This window comes from Somniosus microcephalus, chromosome 13 (assembly GCF_052327205.1).
Source record: "Somniosus microcephalus isolate GS21.2 chromosome 13, FLI_Smic_1.0, whole genome shotgun sequence".
Lineage (NCBI taxonomy): Eukaryota > Metazoa > Chordata > Chondrichthyes > Squaliformes > Somniosidae > Somniosus > Somniosus microcephalus.
This window is the reverse complement of record NC_140999.1, coordinates 17,285,638-17,305,335: the sequence shown is the minus strand read 5'-3', so window position 1 is coordinate 17,305,335 and position 19,698 is coordinate 17,285,638. Positions and strand designations below refer to the sequence as shown.

The window sequence follows — 19,698 nt, the reverse complement described above, 5'->3', positions numbered from 1 at the left end:
AGACATTGGCCCAGAACTTGGTGTCGGGGGCTTGCCGCGCATGCAAGCCCCCGATGTGCGCTCACCCTGCGCGCCGACATCTGAAACCTGGCCCGCAGTGGATTTCCTGTCAGTGGCCCGGTTCTGATGTCGGCGCGCAGTGCTTACCTGATCCAGCGGCGTAGTTAGTGCGATGTGCCGGCTGGGATCAGGTGAGCACTGTTCAGCCAATCAGGGGAGGGGAAACTTCATTCATAAGTTTGAGAGTAAGAACTGTCAAACTCCATGAGGTACTGCACCCCAAAACACTACTTAAACTTTAAATAAAATTTAAAAAAACATCCCAATCATTAAATTAAGTATAAATAAGTTTAAAAAAAATAATTTAAACAATTTTTTTTTTGAAAAAAATAAATTTTTAATAAAAAGGGTCTAAAACTAAACTTATTGTAGATTCTTTAAAATAATAAACCTGTGGAAATTTTTTTTTCTAAATTGCACAAAACACCACTTACCTGTAAAAATAAATACTTACGTGTACTTTTTACAAGCGTAAAGACCGGAGGCCTTTACACATGCGCAAATCCCCCAAAACAGAGGAAATCCAAGACGCATGCGCTGCCCGCTACAGCGCACGCGCTAGCTTCTTCAACTCTTGGGTTGGAGGAGAGGAAATGCCGGTTTTCAGCGCATGCGCTGTGCATGCTGAAAACCGGCATTTCCTCCGGCCAGACGCGTGAGTACCCCTTCCGTACTCACGCGTTTGGGGAGGAATTTCTGCCCCATTAGTTGTCCTGTTGCCTAACAGTGTAAATGAGTCCTGCATAATGGGAAATAGAGGATTGCAACATTGCAGTTACATAAAAGTCTTAAAGTACTACTTCACTGGGTGTAGTTGGAAGTTGTAGTAAAACTGAAGGGTTCTGATACTCTAGTGATATTTGAACCAACAATCTATTCCAACAATAAATGTGGTTCCAGCTTATGGCTGGCTCAACCGCTCTCTTGTTTCCTTCCTCACTCCCTATGAGGATATAAACATTGTCTTCTACCACAGCCACTTATTGATTTGGGGCAATTTCCATGCTGGCCATATTTCTGTACAACTTCATGCATTCAGTTCCTACATTGGAACCATGTGGCCTGGCAAGCCGGTCATTTGGCAAAGGTGCTGCTGTAGCCTTGTCACAAAGGACAGATCTTTAAATAAAACAACAACTCTTGGATTTTGATTGTTTTGTGTAATAGAGCCATCCAAGTTCACAGCACAGGAGGAATTCCACTCGGCTGATGCAGCTTGCACCAGCCCTTGATGAGAGCAGCCCAAAGTAATCAGTGGAGCGTAAAATTGGGGTGGGTTGTAAATCAGACGTCTGACTTGAAACCGGCCAGTTGTCTTCGGCAATGTTCTCTTTCACACCCCCCCCCCCCCCCCCCCCAAATTTTAAATTAGGGTGCACGGTCCCTTTAACGGGCTGCGCGGCCCATTCACAGTTGCACGCGTGCACGAAATTTCACACACAAAGCCGGTCCCAGGCTGCGCAGGACCAGCAGACTGCTGTGTGGCCATGTAACTTGGAGGGAAGGCTGATCTTCGGGCAGGGTCAGTTTAAAATCTGGGCTTAAGAGCATGCTGCCTGAATACACACGGGTGCACACACAACATGCACACCTTGAGTAGAGTTCACCGGAGAATGTATTAAAAGAAGTGATTAATTTGGCTTCTATATTTTTCACATTACATTTACTTTCTCTATTATGCGTGGCAGTGTTTAATGTACAGGAGCAACAAAGTCCTGTTTTGATTTGAAGTGTTTAAAACGGTTAATATACAATGTGAAGAGAGCATCCTGCTCGGTTAAGTTTGCTCTTTTTTTTGTCTCCATAACAATTAACCATTCTTTAGAAAGGATGGTGTCTGAGTGAAGGAAAGAAATGTGTTTCAATATAGCCTGTGTTGACCAAGTTAGTGCCGAGCTCCTTTTCTTTTCCAGTGTTTGGCAGCATGCCAGCCTGAAAGGTTAGCCCAGAGGTCCCGGCAGATCGAGTTGCATTAAAGTCTTGCACAATTCACCTGAAGCTGGTAGCACAGCGCATTTAATTTATCGTGAATTAGGGTTTTGTTCTGCGGCATGTGGCCTAGTTTCTTAAGCCCCCCCGAGCAGCAATTGGCAGCGAGAAGCTGCCTCGACCTCACAGGAGGACCAAGTGATTTTCTAAGCTCTGATTTTCGAACTACTGAAAATCAATGGGCCGCTGACTGGCGGAGTGCCCCAGCAGTGGGGGGAGGGGTGGTGCTGGGGAAGAATCTGACAGGAGGCTGAGGCTCCAGGATCGGTCTTGCACATGCAGATGAAACGACTTCCTCCAGCCAAAAAAAACCATAAAATATTTAACTCCTGTCTGAGTCACTTCACTAAACCTCTGCAGAAAGCTGTCGTGATAACTCTTTACAGCTCCATTTATTTGGAGGGTTTGCACTCCAGCGAGTCTGGCATTGATTCCGCTGCGCGACTGGAGTCCTGCGTAAATGCCGGCTGACTTTGACTCTGGATTTAGAGTTAAAACGCTTAATGCCTCCCAGCGGCAGCGTGACTGGAGTGAATCCAGGATGCTTTCAGCTGTAAATCGGACCTGTGGCCATTCAGGAGTCTCCGTGCTACAATAAAGGTCTTTTTCCCCCCCCTTCCCCCCCCCCCCATTCCCAGCCACACGGCCAACAGCAGTCAGCACAATGAACAGACGTCTAGTTCAGTGGCTGTGCGCGGCTCTTGAAAGGGAACTGGAGTCTTGTAAATAGCAGCTGCTCTTTTTTTTTAAATGCAACTCAAGTGGACCCCCCCCCCCCTTTTCCTGGGCTTCATGCGCTGGGTAAAGAAAAGGGTGGCAAAAAATTTGGCCCGTCTGTAATTCTGGAATCCGTTTAAGGGCCGTAACTACTGAAGGAAACTTGTCAGTGACCTGCTCATTTCAAACCACTCTAGGGGGGCAAAGAAATGCTTTCGGTGGGGGGGGGGGGGGGGGGGGCAGGTTTTCACGCTGATACCATCCCGCCCCCCCCCCCCCCCCCCACCGGAGACCCTCTTGGCAGGCACTCTGCAAAGAAGTTGCCGTAGTCCTGTGACAGCGGGCATCAACATTGCCTCGGAGCGTGCCAGTCCTACCTCGCAGCGATTCTCATCGCATTGGCGCGTTGCCCCCCACCCCTCCGATCATCTGTCGTGAGCAGCCTCGTGGCGAGGGGAAATGCTAAAAGCAGCCACTTGCTTTTTACCTTGTCGTGCACAAAATGGTTCCAGCGGTTTCACTCTGGCTACTAATGAGCACAGCCGTAGTCCCACATCTAATAAAGAATATTTGGATAAGTGAAATGTAGTTAACCAGGCCTATTTAATGTCCTGTTTATACCGAGGCTCCGTTGGAAACCATGCGGGTAGATTGAATGAAGTTGCTAATCCTATTTTTTTTTAATTTTTTTATTACACTGCTGGCTTTTAATGGGGATCCCTCCAGTTATTTTCGTTCTCCTTTTCTATATACATGAAGTGAATTCATCCATCACATTTAATGGTGAATGGAAGTTATGTACCTACAATTCCTATGGCTTTGAAACCTATTGGGCACCAGTTCAGCATTTGTAACTTGAGCAATTTGCACTGTTAAATAGTCTTTTGGGGTTTTACATCTGATCCAAACTGGAAATCCCAGTTTAAATGGGGTGTAGTTTCCAGTTGTTTTGAGTTGGTTGACGTTTGTGTTTTTTTAATGGCTGGACTTCTACCAATAGCTAACTGTCGTCCTCCCCTCCCCCAATATTCGACCTTTTCTGGATTGGTGCCAAGATCAATAAACTGAATGAGACCAAAGTACAAACGCTATAATATTGAATAAATAGATAGCTTTTCTGAAATAGTTTATTATCTCGGATTCAATAGTCCCTTTCTAAAGGGAAGTGGATAAATACTTGAAGGGGAGAACATTGCAGGGCTATGGGGGGAGGGGAGTGTGGCTAATTGAATAGCCCTTACAAAGAGCCGGCACAGACTCGATGGGCTGAATGGCCACCTTCTGTACTGTAAGCTTCTAGGCGATTCTGAGAGGGCAACATCACCAGGGTGAAATTGCAAACCTGTTTCTCTGAAATGTTCCACTTGCATCCCTTTTAAAACTGACCGTTTTGCCTGCACAGCCCTGAAGGGGCATGCGTGCATGTTGCTGCTGTCTGTGGTTTGAAGCGCTGAAGGAATCTTTGACCCTTCAGCTCTTTGCTTGCATGAATCGCAGCCAGCGTTTGTGCAGGCTGCGGTTTTTTTTCTCTTCTATCCCACCGCTGCGCACCCCCCCGCCGCCCCCCCCCTAATGTTTAAACCGGATTTGTTTGCCTTTTGCAGAGTTCCGTGCACTCGTCCAATGGGGACAAACCAAGAAACTCCACGGAATACCCCAGCCATCTCAAGAAGAAGAAGACAGAGGAGCGGGATTCAGTGAACGACTATGTAGGTCTAGTGTTTGGTATTTTGGGTCTTTCTGTGACCCTGCTGCTTTTCCAAGTTCCCCCCCCCCCCCCGCCAAAAGTGGCCTGGGTTTTATCTGGCATTTTGCCTCTCCCAGGAGATGACATGGTTTCAGGTGGGGTGCAGAGTCTATATAATGTACGACACAAGGTATCAAATAGTGTGGGACAGGCTGGATGGACCAGTGGCTCTTGACCTGTCTGTCCTTGTTCTTAAGTCCCCCTCCGCCCCCCCCCCCCCCCCCCCCCCAACAACAATTAGTGAATACAAGATGCTGCATCTTCCTATTTAAATGTACTGGCTCCACTCACCACTTCATGCTGCATGTGTCCTAAGGTATGAGTATTATCATTGCCTGTGTGTCTGTAATCCGAAACTAGGGTCTTAAATCTATGTAGGTACAGGAAACTTTCTGGTATCCGGCACTGACGGGACCGAGCTGGTGCCGTCCCATCAAAACTGCCGTAGAAACCAGCGCTAATGTTAAAACATACGGAGCTTCTGAGCTCCGTGTGAAGCAACAAACCCTGTTGCTTAGCAACAGCTTCAAAACAGTCGGCTGCAGCTTGCAAGCGTCTTTGTAGCTAAGCAACAGCTTCAGCTAGACCTTGCAAAGCCACGACTGGAGGAAAAAAAGCAACGAAAAGAAAAATAACTTATCTGAACCGACTCCTGAATTTTGCCGGTGGATAGAGCTTTCCGGACATTTAACCTCCGGATAAACGAAAGTTTCCTGTATGAGGGGTGAGTTGGCTAAGGTAGATTGCAGAAACTACATTAAAAGGTATGATGTTAGACAAGCAATGGCTAGCATTTAAAGAATTAATACATAATTTACAACAAATATACATTCCTTTAAGGCACAAAAACCCCACAGGAAAAGTGGTCCAACCGTGGCTAACAAGAAGTTTAAAGATAATGTTAGGTCAAAGGAAGAGGCTTATAATGTTGGCAAAAAGAACAGGAAGCCTGAGGATTGGGAGGATTTTAGAATTCAGCAAAGGAAGACCAAGAAATTGATAGAAAGGGAAAATAGAATGAGAGTAAACGAGCGAGGGACATAAAAACAGACTGTAAAAGCTTCTATAGGCATGTAAAAAGGAAAAGATTAGCAAAAGTAAATGTGGGTCCCTTACAGGCTGAGACAGGAGAAATTAGAATGGGGAATAAGGAAATAGCAGAGAAACTAAACATACTTTCTGTTTTCGCGGAAGAAGATGCAAAAAACATCCTGGAAAAAATAGAGAACCAAGGGTCTAGTGAGAATGAGGAACTGAGAGAAATTAGTAAAAAAAAAAAAAAAAAAATAGCACTAGAGAAATTAATGGGACTGAAAGCTGATAGCCTACATCCAAGGGTTTTGAAAGAGGTGGCTATAGATATAGTGGATGCATTGGTTGTCATTTTCCAAAATTCCATACATTCTAGAATGGTTCCTGCGGATTGGAAGGTGGCAAATGTAACCCCACTATTTAAGAAAGGAGGGAGAGTGAAAACGGGGAACTACAGCCCAGTTAGCCTGACATTAGTAGTCGGGAAAATGCTAGAATGTATTATTAAGGACATGGTAACGGCACTTAGAAAATCATAATAGGATTGGGCAGAGTCAACATGGATTTACAAAAGGGAAATAATGTTTGACTAATCTGTTAGAGCTTTTTGAGGTTGTAACTAGCAGAATAGATATGGGGGAACCAGTGGATGTGGTGTATTTGGGTTTTCAGAAGGCATTCAATAAGGTGCCACACGAGGTTATTAAACAAAATTGGGGGTAATATACTAGCATGGATTGGTTAATGGACAGAAAACCGAGTAGGAATAAACGGGTCATTTTCAGGTTGGCAGGCTGTAACTAGTGGGGTACTGCAAGGATCAGTGCTTGGGCCTCAGCTATTCATAATCTACATCAATGATTTGGATGAGTGGACCAAATGTAATATATCCAAGTTTGCTGATGATAGAAAGCTAGGTGGGAATGTAAAGAGGCTTCAAGGGGATAAAGACAGTCTAAGTGAGTGGGCAAGAACATGGCAAATGGAATAAAATGTGCATAAATGTGAAGTTATCCACTTTAGTAGGAAAAATAGAAAAGCAGAGTTTTTAAATGGTGAGAGATTGGGAAATGTTATTGTTCCAAGGGATCTGTGTGTCCTTGTACACAAATCACTGAAAGTTAACACGCTGGTACAGCAAACAATTAAGAGAGCAAATGTTATGTTGGCCTTTACTCTTATACTCAAATCCTCTTGTAATAAAGACGTCTTACTGCAATTATATAGGGTACTGGTGAGACCACACCTGGAGTATTGTGTACAGTTTTGGTTTCCTTTCCTAAGGAAGAATATACTTGCCATAGAAGGAGTGCAATGAAGGTTCACCAGACTGATTCCTGGGATGGGGGAGACTGTCCTATGAGGAGAGATTGGGTAGACTAGGCCTATATTCTCTAGCATTTAGAAGAATGAGAGGTGATCTCATTGAAATGCACAAAATTCTTATATGGCTTGACAAGGTAGATGCAGGGAGGATGTTTCCCCTGGCTGGGGAGTCTAGAACCAGGGGTCACAATCTCAGAAGAAGGGGTCGGCCATTTTGGACTGAGATGAGAAATTTCTTCACTCCGAGGGTAGTGAATCTTTGGAATTCTCTACCCCAGAGGGCTGTGGAGACTCGGTCATTGGGTATATTCAAGACAGAGATCGATAGATTTTTGGATATTAAGGGAATCAAGGGATATGGGGATAGTACAGGAAAGTGGAGATGAGGTAGATGATCAGCCAAGAACTTATTGAATGGCGAAGCAGGCTCGAGGGGCCAAATGGCCGACTCCTGCTCCTATTTCTTATGGTCTCTGTCTCTTTCCCCTCCCACCACCACCAAATGAGCACATCCTTCCTGCTCCTCCTGACCCTACATCACCTCTGTTTACCCAAGGTCACGAGTATTCGAATTTATTTTCCTACACCCGTGTTCTCTTCACAGACCTGGGAACAGTGAGATCGGAGTTTGATCCAGCGAGGTGCTAACCATCCAGTGATCAGTTTACATTCCATCCTAACACTGTAAGCAGGATCTCTGCTATTCATTGCAGTTGAACAGCTTGCCAGTATATAATAAAAATATTGGTGCAATATTTATCTGTCGTGTTTAATGAGGTAATAGATTGCCGTCAGCATGATTTGAAAATTAAATCTCTCGGCACCGTTGCTGCACAATTTTTATTCCATTTGAACTGATTAGACACAGGAATGTGACTCAGTGATCTGATGAATGGAAAATTATTTAATTTGCGATATTGGAAAGCCCATAAACCACCAGTTTCTCTTGTTGCCTTTTGAGTGACTCTATTCACTGTCCCTCTCCTCGAGGACGTTTTCTTATTTTGTCAGGATGTTTAAAAACATAGAAACACCATTGAGAGGAGCATTCAGTCCTGCTTTCTTGGGCTGAATTCGGGCCTCTCTGATTTAAGAACATAAGAAATAGGAGCCGGAATAGGCCATACGGCCTTCTAGCCTGCTCCGCCATTCAAGAAGCTCATAGACACATAGAAGATAGGAGCAGGAGTAGGCCATTCAATGAGATCATGGCTGATCACCCAAATTCAGTACCCTGTCCCTGCCTTCTCCCCATATCCCTTGATCCCTTTAGCCTTAAGAAATATATCCAACTCTTTTTGGAATATATTTAATGAACTGGCCTCCACCGCCCTCTGTGGCAGAGAATTCCACAGGTTCACCACTCTCTGGGTGAAGAAATTCCTCCTCATTTCAGTCCTAAATGGCTTACCCCTTATCCTTAGACTATGACCCCTGGTTCTAGACTCCCTGGCCATCATAAACATCCTTCCTGCATCTAGTCTGTCCAGGCCTGACAGAATTTTATAGGTTTCGATGAGATCTCCTCTCATTCTTCTAAACTCCAGCGAGTATAAGCCCAATCGACACAATCTCTCCTCATACGTCATTCCTGCCATCCCAGGTATCAGCCTGGTGAATCTTCGCTGCACTCCTTCCATGGCAAGAACGTCCTTCCTCAGGTAAGGTGACCAAAACTGCACACAATACTCAAGGTGCGGTCTCACCAAGGCCCTGTACAACTGTAGCAAGACATCCTTGTTCCTGTACTCGAACCCTCTTGCTACGAAGGCCAACATACCATTTGCCTTCTTAACCACCTGCTGCACCTGCATGCTTACCTTCAGCGACTGGTGCACAAGAACACCCAGGTCTCTCTGCACTTTCCCTTCTCCCAATCTATTGCCATTCAAATAATCTGCCTTCCTGTTTTTGCCACCAAAGTGGATAACCTCACATTTATCCACATTATAGTGCATTTGCCATGTTTCTGCCCAATCACCCAACCTGTCCAAATCGTCCTGGAGTTTCACGACATCCTCCTCACAGCTTACCCTCCCACCCAGCTTTGTGTTGTCTGCAAATTTGGAGATACAGGAAACTTTGTGCTATCCGGAGGTTGAATGTCCGGCAACTTCGATCTAACGGCAGAAATCAGCAGCTGTTTTGGTTAGGTTTTTTTTCTTCTCCTAGCATTCTTTTCACAGGCAGGCTCTGGAAAGCGTCTTTGTAGCTTAGCAACAGCTTCAGAGACGCTTCCAAGCCACGGGCTGAGTGCTGACGAGCTGTTGCTAAGCAACATTCTTTGTTGTCAGATACGGAGATGAAAAGCTCCTATCTGATAACATTGACGATGGTCTATCCGGAAGTTTTGAGGCAACGGCAGTAGCTCGGTCCCGTGGGTGCCGGATAGCACAAAGTTTCCTGTATTACATCCAATTTCCTCGTCCAGATCATTAATATATATTGTGAACAGCTGGGGTCCTAGGACCGATCCTTGCGGTACGCCACTCGGAAAACGACCCGTTTATTCCAACTCTTTGCTTTCTGTCCGCCAACCAGTTCTCTATCCAAGTCAATACCTTGCCCCCAATCCCATGTGCCTTAATTTTGCACGCTAATCTCTTATGCGGGACCTTATCGAAAGCCTTCTGAAAGTCCAAATATACCACATCCACTGGTTCTCCCTTATCTATTTTACCAGTTACATCCTCAAAAAATTCCAGTAGATTAGTCAAGCATGATTTACCTTTTGTAAATCCATGTTGACTTTGTCCGATCCTGTCACTGCTTTCCAAGTGCTCTGCTATTACATCTTTTATAATAGATTCTAGCATTTTCCCCACTACCGATGTCAGGCTTACCGGTCTATAATTCCCCGCTTTTTCTCTACCACCTTTTTTGAATAGTGGGTTAACATTAGCTACCCTCCACTGGGTACTGTTCCAGAGTCTATCGAGTTCTGGAAGATGACCAGCAATGCATCTACTATTTCTAGGGCCACTTCCTTAAGTGCCCTGGGATGTAGATTATCAGGCCCTGGGGATTTATCGGCCTTCAGTCCCATCAATTTTCCTAACACCATTTCCCTACAAATACTGATTTATTTCAGTTCCACCCTTTCATCAGACCCTATGTTCCCCGGCATCTCTGGGAGGTTATTTGTGTCCTCCTTTGTGAAGACAGAACCAAAGTATGAATTTAGTTGGTCTGCCATTTCTTTGTTTCCCATTATAAATTCCCCTGATTCTGACTGCAAGGGACCTACGCTTGACTTCACCAATCTTTTTCTCTTCACGTATCTATAAAAGCTTTTACAGTCAGTTTTTATGTTCCCTGTTAGCTTACACTCATTCTATTTTCCCTTTCTTAATTAATCCCTTTGTCCTCCTTTGTTGAATCCTAAACTGCTCCCAATCCTCAGGATTATTGCTTTTTCTGGCCAATTTATATGTCTTCTCCTTGAATCTTATGCTATCCCTAATTTCCCTTGTTAGCCACGGTTGAGTCACCTTTTTTGTTTTATTTTTATGCCAAACTGGGATGAACAAATTCTGTAGCTCATCCATTCGGTCTTTGAATGTTTGCCATTGCCTATCCACCGTCAACCCTTTGAGTGCCATTCCCCAATCAATCCTACCCAACTCGCTCCTCAGACCATCGTAGTTTCCTTTATTTAAATTGAGGACCCTAGTCTCTGAGTCAACTACTTCATTCTCCATCTTAACGAAGAATTCGATCATATTATGATCGCTCCGACCCAAGGGGTCTCGTACAACAAGATTGCTAATTAATCCTTTTTCGTTACATAATACCCAGTCTAAGATGGCCTGATCTCTGGTTGGTTCCTCGACATATTGGTCCAGGAAACCATCCCGTAAACACTCCAGGAATTCCTCCTCCACAGTATTGTTACTAATTTGTTTGGCCCAATCTATATGTAGATTAAAGTCACCCATGATGACTGCTGTGCCCTTATTGCACGCTTCTTTAATTTCCCTTTTCATGCCATCCCCAACCTCCGCCTTACTGTTGGGAGGTCTATATACCACTCCCACTAATGTTTTTTTCCCCTTAGTATTTTTCAATTCTACCCATACAGATTCCACATCATCAGAGCTAATATCCTTCATTATAATTGTATTAATCCCTTCTTTAACCAGTAATGCTACCCCACCTCCCTTTCCTTTTTGCCTATCTTTCCTGAATATCGAATACCCCTGGATGTTGAGTTCCCAGTCTTGGCCATCCTTGAGCCACGTTTCCGCAATCCCAACCAAATCATATTCGTTTACCTCTATTTGCGCAGCCAATTCGTCCACCTTATTACAAATGCTCCTCGCATTAAGACACAAAGCCTTCAGGTTTGTTTTTTTAACGCTCTTAGACCTATTAGAATTATTATTTACTGTGGCCACGTTTGATTTAAACCATTGATTTCTCTGACTGCCACTTTTGTTTTTCTCCTTCCTATCTTTTGCTTTTATCCCTGTTTCCCTTTCCTCTGTCTCCCTGCTCAGGTTCCCAACCCCCTGCCATTTTAGTTTAAACCCCCCCGAACTTTGACACTGTCCCATTTTCCTGTCTTTTCCCCATGCTCCTGTTGCTTTGACTCAGTTTTTTGTTGTGTACTTGAACCCCATCACCTGGAAATGTCCATTTATTTGTTTGAACTGATGTCTGGACCCCTTTTCCCTGCTCCTTTTGTCTCCCTGTGCAGCCAAATGGTAGAATCATTTCCAATTTGTACTTTGTCCATTGTTTATCCAACTCTCACTTTTGCGAAAATGAAAATGATTCTTTAAAGGAAACTTAATTTATGATCCTCAAATTTCATTTTGAGCCTTCCCTTGATGGCCAACATTTCCCGCTCTCGATTGCTGTCTGGTGACCTTAGCTAAGACTGTGTATATGTGTGATATCTATATTTAGACAGAACTATATAGATAGCTAGATAGATGGAGACATGTTGGGTAAGGACGGAACCAGGCAAGTTGCAATTCCCTCAAGGTCGAATAGCACAACATCCCTCCCCCTCTAGGCTCTAAAGCAATAACAACCGCCTGGATGAGATATTGGACAGAGTGTGAAGTAGTGCCTAGTGCCATTTATCCTGTTTTGTGCCAATGCCGGCCCTTTGAAAGAGTTATCCAATTTAGTCCTACACCCATCCTTTTTCCACAACCCTGCAAATTAGTCCTCCAAGTACATGTCTAATTGCCTTTTGAAAGTTCCTATGGGATCTGCCTCTGCTACCCTTTTAAGGTGGTGTTCCAGATCTTAACCCTCCATGTGAAAACATTTCTCCTCATTTCCACTTTAGTTCTTTTTTGCCAATTATTTTAAATCTGACCTCTGATTACCGACCCACTTGCCAGAAGAAACAGTTTCTATTTTCTCTCTCAAAACCCCTCTTAATTTCAAATATCTCTATTGGGTCTCCCCTTCTCCTTCTCTGCTCCAAGGAGAACAATCCCAGCTCCTCTAATCGCTCCACATAACTGAAGTCCCTCTTCCCTGGTATAATCTCAGTTAACCTCTGCACCCTCTCCCAAGGCCTTGACATCCATCCTAAAGTGCGGTGCCCAGAATTGTACAAAGTACTCCAGCTGAGGCCTAACCAGTGATGTGTAAAGGTTTAGCACAAGTGCCTTGCTTTTGTATTCAATAGCCCTATTTACAAAGCCAAGTATCCCATATGCTTGCTTAACTGCCTTCGACCTGCACCCCCCCCCCTCCCCCTCAGCAAGAAGTCAACACCTCTCTGGGAAAGGATGTGAGAAAATGGGGGAAAATCACTGAAGTATCCCTTTAAAGAATTCTGGATCTTAACACACAAAACTGCAATTTAATGAGTGGTGCTCTTTTTAAATTTTTATTTCTCTACCAAGTTCATAGGTCATTGCTGATGTCTTAAAATCCTTCACAAGGAGGTGTAAGCGAGCAGCCCAGAGTGGCTGGAGTACACCTTTCCCTCCCCCCCCCCCCCCCCATCTACAGCAGCTTTTATAATGGCCTGTAATTTGCGGCCCCTGAGCCCTGTAGTGACTGCGCAAATTCGGGTTTTTGCGCAAGCTGTCAAGAATCCAATACATCCCTGGGAAAAGGGCATCCGCGGGCGGAGAGTTGAAACTTCTGCCCAGCAAATGCCAATGAAATTCTTGCGCCTGGTAAAAGCCGGAGTGAGGTCTGCTTTTGCCAGCGTAAGAGTTTAAATGAACGTTTAAAAAAAAAAAAAAGTAATTTAAACATTAAAAAAAAACTGTACAATATGGTAAGGTCATTTTTAGCCCCTTTAAAACATTTTTATTTATCAAAATTAAATTTGTTTTAAATATTTAATTAAATGGCATTTTAAATGGAGTTTTTTTAAATTTGATGTATACATGTGTATTTTTGAGGTATTCCCATTCATGTTTATGGGGCTTCCCTTCTTTTATTTGCCTGGGATACGTGGGCCTCTACCTGCGGGTACCCGAAGAGGCCCAGGACCGCGAGTCTCCGTACCTCCCGGACCACCAAGTATGCGGACATTTTATTTGCGGATCGGAGGCATTTCCCCACGGGAAGCCCCCGATCGCAAATTCAGGGTCCTTCTGTTTAATGGGGATGTCTGGGCCAAGGACTGGCTTTTATCAATTAAAAAGTAACCCTCCAATCAACCGGCAAATGTACTGAGGTAACCACTGGCACTTTCAAAAGGCTTTTGGGCATGTATTTGAAGAGGACTCATTTTCAGGGTTATGGGGAAAAGGATAAGGTGTGTGATTAAATTGGGCAGCGCGCTCAAAGAGCCGGCACAGGCACGACTGGATAAATGGTCTCCTGTGCTGTAAGAGTATATGATTCTAGGTACTATTTCACGCTCCGCCACTGGCTGTGTGCGACCCACATATCTGGAGTCAGCACGACACCCCAGTAAACCCGGTATGGAAGCTGCTTTCAATAAAGAGGCTGAATAAGGCTGCCAACTCTGGTTGGAAGTTTTCATAGAATCATACAGCACAGAAGGAGGCCATTCGTCCCATTGTGTCCATGCCGGCTCTTTGGTAGAGCTACCCAATTAATCCCATTTCCCCCGCTCCTTCTCCACTGCTCTGTAAATTTTTGGAGGTTTCAGCACATGATCTCTCGACTCCAACTGCCCCGCCCCCACACTCGCACCATTGGTCACTCAGTGTATCCAGCCTTGCCACGCACCGCCTTCCCGTACCAAGTGGAAAGCGAACAGACTCGATCAACAGCCAATTTTCCTATCCAATATTTTTTTTACAACTAATCGATGAAAGTGCTCATACAAAATTAAAACAACATGCAATTTAAAAAAAAAAAAAAAAAAAAATTCCCTAATGATTTTCTCCTGGGTTTTGCTCGCAACCGTGTCCTGGAGATTAATCTTGAATTCCCGGAGACTCCAGGCCAATCCTGGTGGGTTGGCGACCCCAGGGGCTGAGACTGGAGGGGGAGTGGTAAGGAGCCTGTGTCCTAGCTCCATGTCGGGGGGGGGGGATGCTCCTGAGTGTGTCTGCTGCGATCTTGGAGAAAGGTTTCACTGATGCAGTGGTTGAATCCGTTTCTAAATTTGGTCTGATCCGAGTCTGGACTTGTTTGTGCTGGTTGGGTAGGGGCAGAGTGTTTCCCGATCAATGTTGCTTCAGCTGTGTGCTGGAAAGGTGACCTCATCGCGTATCTACTTTTACAGACTAGCCGAGTTTGGAGAAAGGGCCGTGAGAAACCTGCAGTTGAGGTTAGAGTAAAAAGTAAATGGTGTCATGTATTTACATGCAGCGTCCCAATTGTGCTGCTCATGAATACAAACTTTACTGTGCAGTTACTCGGCTCTAAATAAATAGTTCTGTGCTGCCATCTTGAGTAAAGTCTGCTGTAAGCTCCACTGAAGTTTGATGCATTGTTCACAGATGGGAAATTTGGAATGGCATTCAATATAGTACTTCCTACAACTGCATTACTCATATTTTATAAACATTATTTTGTTTCAAAATTTGTTTGTGTTTCACTTTGCAATGCACTATTTTAATTCTCTCACCTTTTATTCAGTGCTGATGCAAGCTCAGATTTCTGTGGGGCTCCTATTTTAATACTGAGGGTCAACCAAGTCTCTGGACTGCTTGCAGAGAATTGCCCACAGTACAGGAAACTTTGTGATATCCGGCACCGACGGGACCAAGCTGTTGCCGATCTATCAAAACTGCCGGACAAACCAGCGTTAATGTTGAAACATACGGAGGTTTTCAGCTCCGTATCTGGCAACAAACACTTGCTTAGCAACAGCTTCTAAACAGTCGGCCCGTACCTTGGAAGCGTCTCTGTAGCTTAGCAACAGCTTCAGAGAGACTTTGCAGAGCCTGACTGTTGGGGGAAAAAAAAGCCACGAGAAGGGAAAAAAAAACCTAACAAAACGGCTCCTGGTTTCTGCTGGTGGATCGAGGTTTCCGGACATTCAACCTCCGGATAAACCAAAGTTTCCTGTATTCCCATTAATTAGGGTTTCCATGCTGCTGTGGCAAAGGGAGCTGGTGAGGCTCTCGATAAGGTGAATAACTTTCCTATATTGCGCGTAGTCTCTCTCAACCTCGCTGCCTCACACTCCTACTTTAAGACGCTCCTTAATACCCAACTCTTTGAGCAAGCTTTTTGCTCACCTGCCCTAATTAAAAAAAAAAAAAAGTAGGATTTGCATTTATGCAGCGTCTTTTACAACCACCGGACGTCCCAAAGCGCTTTACAGCCAATAAAGTACTTTTTTGAAGTGTAGTGACTGTTGTAATGTAGGAAATGTGGCAGCCAATTTGCACACAGCAAGCTCCCACAAACAGCAGTGTGATAATGACCAGATAAACGGTTTTAAATGTTGATTGAGGGATAAATATTGTCTAGGACACTGGGGGATAACTCCCCTGTTCTTCAACGCAGTGCTACGGGATCTTTCACATCCAGCTGAGAGCGCAAACGGGACCTCGGTTTAATGTCTCATCCGAAAGACGGCACCTCTGACAGTGCAGCACTCACTCGGTACTCCATTGGCATGTCCGCCTAAATTTTTGTCTCTGGAGTGGAACTTGAACCCACAACCTTCTGACTCCAAGCCTTGTGTGACTCGGTGTCAAATTTTGATGATTAATCGCTCCTGTGAAGCACCGTGTGACGTTTTACTAGGTTAAAGGTGCTATATAAATGCAAGTTGTTGTAGTAGTTTGCTGCCTGTTTTGCCACGCTCACGCCGGCATGCCAAGCAACTGAACGGAAGGCCAATTGCCCCATCAGCAAAAACAGCTCTCTTCCAATCACATTTTCCCACTCTGTCCCCACCTTCAAGTGCCTGCCTCATTCCTGTTCAGCTTCAATAGTCACCTAGGATATAGATTTAAAAAAAAAAAAAAAAAAAATAATCACAATAACCCTCTAGATGAAGAAATTCTTTTCTAGCCTTTCCTGTTTTTCCCAACCCCCGTCACCGCTTTGATTACTAATCCTGTGTTTGAACCCCTGGTTACTGATTTATTAGCGAGGAAAAAATGTGTTTACTGTCACACGTCCTTTCCTCTTTTTGAACACGTATATTCCATTCTCTCCTTCCCGACCCCTCTGCTGCAGTGAGTACAGCCCTAGGTGGTACTACTACTTTCATCAGAATTAAATTGCCTGATCTTTGAAGTCATCCTAGGTTCTTAATTTGCAGACTGCTTCACTGCAGCGTTGAGTTAAAATGGGGAATATGTTATCTGATGATTTTCTTCTCCATTGTTGGATATATTAAAAAATGTAACCAGTATTGAGTTCCAGTGATGTTCTAGCAAGTATTGTAATGCACTGAGATTTTATTGTAGGTTTTGCAGCTCGACCACAATATTTTTAAATTAAATTTTTTTTTTTTTTTTTTTTTTAAATCAAACACAAGGTGGTTCAGTGCCCTTTCACCTCAGGAAGTTAGTCTTAAATCCAGCCCAGCCTGGTATGATGCACCCGAGGGCACTGTGAAATCAGTTTAGACATTCTGCCCCGACTCCCCTGTGTGTGTGGAGCAGCAATATCAAACTGTCCATACTTTTGGCACAACATCAGCCATCTTTTTGTGACTGGAAGCCTGTGTCCAGTGGTGTACCGCAGGGATCGGTGCTGGGTCCTTTGTTGTTTGTAGCGTACGTTAATGATTTGGATATGAATGTAGGATGTATGATCAGTAAGTTTGCAGTTGACACGAAAATTGGTGGAGTGGTAAATAGTGAGGAGGGCAGCCTCAGGCTACAGGGCGATATAGACGGGATGGTCATTTGGGCAGAACAGTGACAAATGGAATTTAACCCTGAAAAGTGCGAGGTGATGCATTTTGGGAGGACAAACAAGGCAAGGAAATACAAAATGAATGGTAGGATCCTAGGAAGGACGGAGGATCAGAGGGACCTTGGTGTGCATGTACATAGATCCCTGAAGGCAGCAGGACAGGTAGATAAGGTGGTTAAAAAGGCATATGGGATACTTGCTTTCATTAGCCGAGGCATAGAATATAAGAGCAGGGAGGTTGTGATGGAGCTGTACAAAACGTTAGTTAGGCCACAGCTGGAATACTGAGTGCAGTTCTGGTCGCCACACTATAGGAAGGATGTGATTGCATTGGAGAGGGTGCAGAGGAGATTCACCAGGATGTTACCTGGGCTGGAGCGCTTCAGCTATGAAGAGAGACTGGACAGGCTGGGGTTGTTTTCCTTAGAGCAGAGAAGGCTGAGGGGGGACCTGATTGAGGTGTACAAAATTATGAGGGGCATAGATAGGGTAGATAAAAAGGAACTTTTTCCCTTTAGTAGAGGGGTCAGTAACCAGGGGGCATAGTTTAAAGGTAAGGGGCAGGAGGTTTAGAGGGGATTTGAGGAAAAACTTTTTCACCCAGAGGGTGGTTGGAATCTGGAACTCACTGCCTGAAAGGGTGGTAGAGGCAGGAACCCTCACAACATTCAAGAAGCATTTAGATGAGCACTTGAAAAGCCATAGCATACAAGGCTACGGGCCAAGTGCTGGAAAATGGGATTAGAATAGACAGGGCTTGATGGCTGGCGTGGACACAATGAGCCGAAGGGCCTCTTTCTGTGCTATATAACTCTGACTCTATGGGGGGAAAATTCAGTATCGCCCTGTTTGGGGTGCCATTATCGGCCGTGCGCAAAGTTTAGTGCCTGGCGCTAATTATCACCTCTGACAAACTTTGCTTTTATCACCCCTGGAGGTGATTGGAGCGCTAAATCAGGCGCTTCACACTTGTCTTAAGGCGATAAGGCCGAGGAGCGAGGCACTACCTCAGCGCTGGCGAAGCACAGAAGGGCAAATCAAAAGGAATCTGCAAAGTGCTGCTCAGTACCCAAAACTCCTTCACACAGCGTTGAATCTCTCTTGCGCTCTCCTCGCTCAATGCGTGGTGCAAAAATGTCACCAACAAAAAAAGGCAGGAAGCGGTCGCCTTTAAATAGCGCTCCCCCAGTCCCTTTCTGACTGCATAACGCTCCCCTCAACCTGTCGTTGCTAGCAGCAGGCAGTAAGGCAGGGGGCGCCACGCAATATCCGGTCCGGGGCATTGCGCACTCGACTGACGTCACGATCTGTCGGCGCAGGAGATTGTGGCGGTAGTTTAGCGCCGCCGCAAGATGTCTAGTTAATTTCGTGAGCGGCGCAAACATCGCCGTGCCCGGGCGCTAGTTGCTTTGCACCCCATTAGTGCCCTCTTAAGGCGCTAACAGAAGGTGCAAACAACTGAATTTTTCCCTCTATGATTCTCGCTCCAAGAGGACACCAGCATGGCTGGTAGCAGACGAAGACTAAACTAACACTGGTGCGACAGAGTGTTCTTCTGTGGCTGGGATTAAGGCAAATCGGGGTGGAGTGGAAGGAGTGTTGGTTTGTGTCGGGGTGATCTGAGAGTGCTTGATTTGGAGGGTGTCTCCCTGTCCTGATTGCTCGACTGGTAAAGGCGAAGAGTAGCTGAGCTGCGCAAGGCAATAAAATCCCCCAGTTGGATCCCTGGTTGATGCTGATCAGTTAAAGTGGCAGTAGTGGGCTAAAATTGGCCTCTGTGTCTGAGGTTTAGAGAAACCATCCAGGGGGTCCCGCCCCCTTGCTGTGTGTGAATACATGTACGGGTTTTTGATTGGGACCACCGTGATGACCCCTGTGGTTTGTGAGCCAGGTGATATTTGCTGACCTGCCATACGCAATGTTAGTTGTGAAATTGCAGCCATATATGGAATATCATTTTCAGAAGAGGAGCGATGGGAAGAGGGGGGTGGGTAGGAGGAAGATATGTTATTGAAGTATGAATGTTTTAACTATTAGGGCAGTTGGCTGATGGGCAGAAACGATGTGTGGCTGCACAAAGGCATCCAACTGTACAAATTAGCAGCTCAACTAGATACAACCCAAGCAATCATCATCATCATTGCAGTGCAAAAGGAGGACGGAACTACATGGGAGAGGGGATTTTAAAAAAGGGACAGTGACATCCTGCTGTTGGTGCTTGTGGACCAATAAGAGTTCACTAGAGAGGAGAGAAAATTGGGGTGGGTGGAAAAAGGACATTCAATGTAGGATTCCTGAAGTTGTTGTAAATTGTGATGTGTAGTAGATAGATATACTACCATTAAAAGGTGTTGATAATGATGTTGACTGATGGCAGGAAGAGCACATACTGGTTATCGGTCATTTTAAGAAGTTGTACATTATGCCAAGTTGGCATGGGAGAGACTGGTAAATAAATTCCATTGATAGATTAGAAGCTTTTTGCTGGTTGCTGATGGTTTCTTATTTTTCCCTTTTTTTTTTTAAATCCCCTCTCCCATGCATTT

General features: G+C 44.9%; 1 protein-coding gene across 3 annotated transcripts in view; it reads left to right on the top strand.

Moving 5' to 3' along the window:
* The window catches only part of LOC147108096 (transducin-like enhancer protein 1), a 184,521-nt gene that overhangs the window by 114,724 nt on the left and 50,099 nt on the right, over nt 1–19,698 (top strand). For 2 of the 3 annotated variants that reach the window (XM_086004577.1, XM_086004576.1), the window contains one exon: nt 4,371–4,475. The exons of the other annotated variant lie outside the window; for it this stretch is intronic. In XM_086004577.1, the coding sequence (XP_085860703.1) occupies nt 4,371–4,475 (105 nt within the window). The remainder of the gene's footprint in view (nt 1–4,370; nt 4,476–19,698) is intronic. 3 annotated transcript variants of the gene reach the window in all.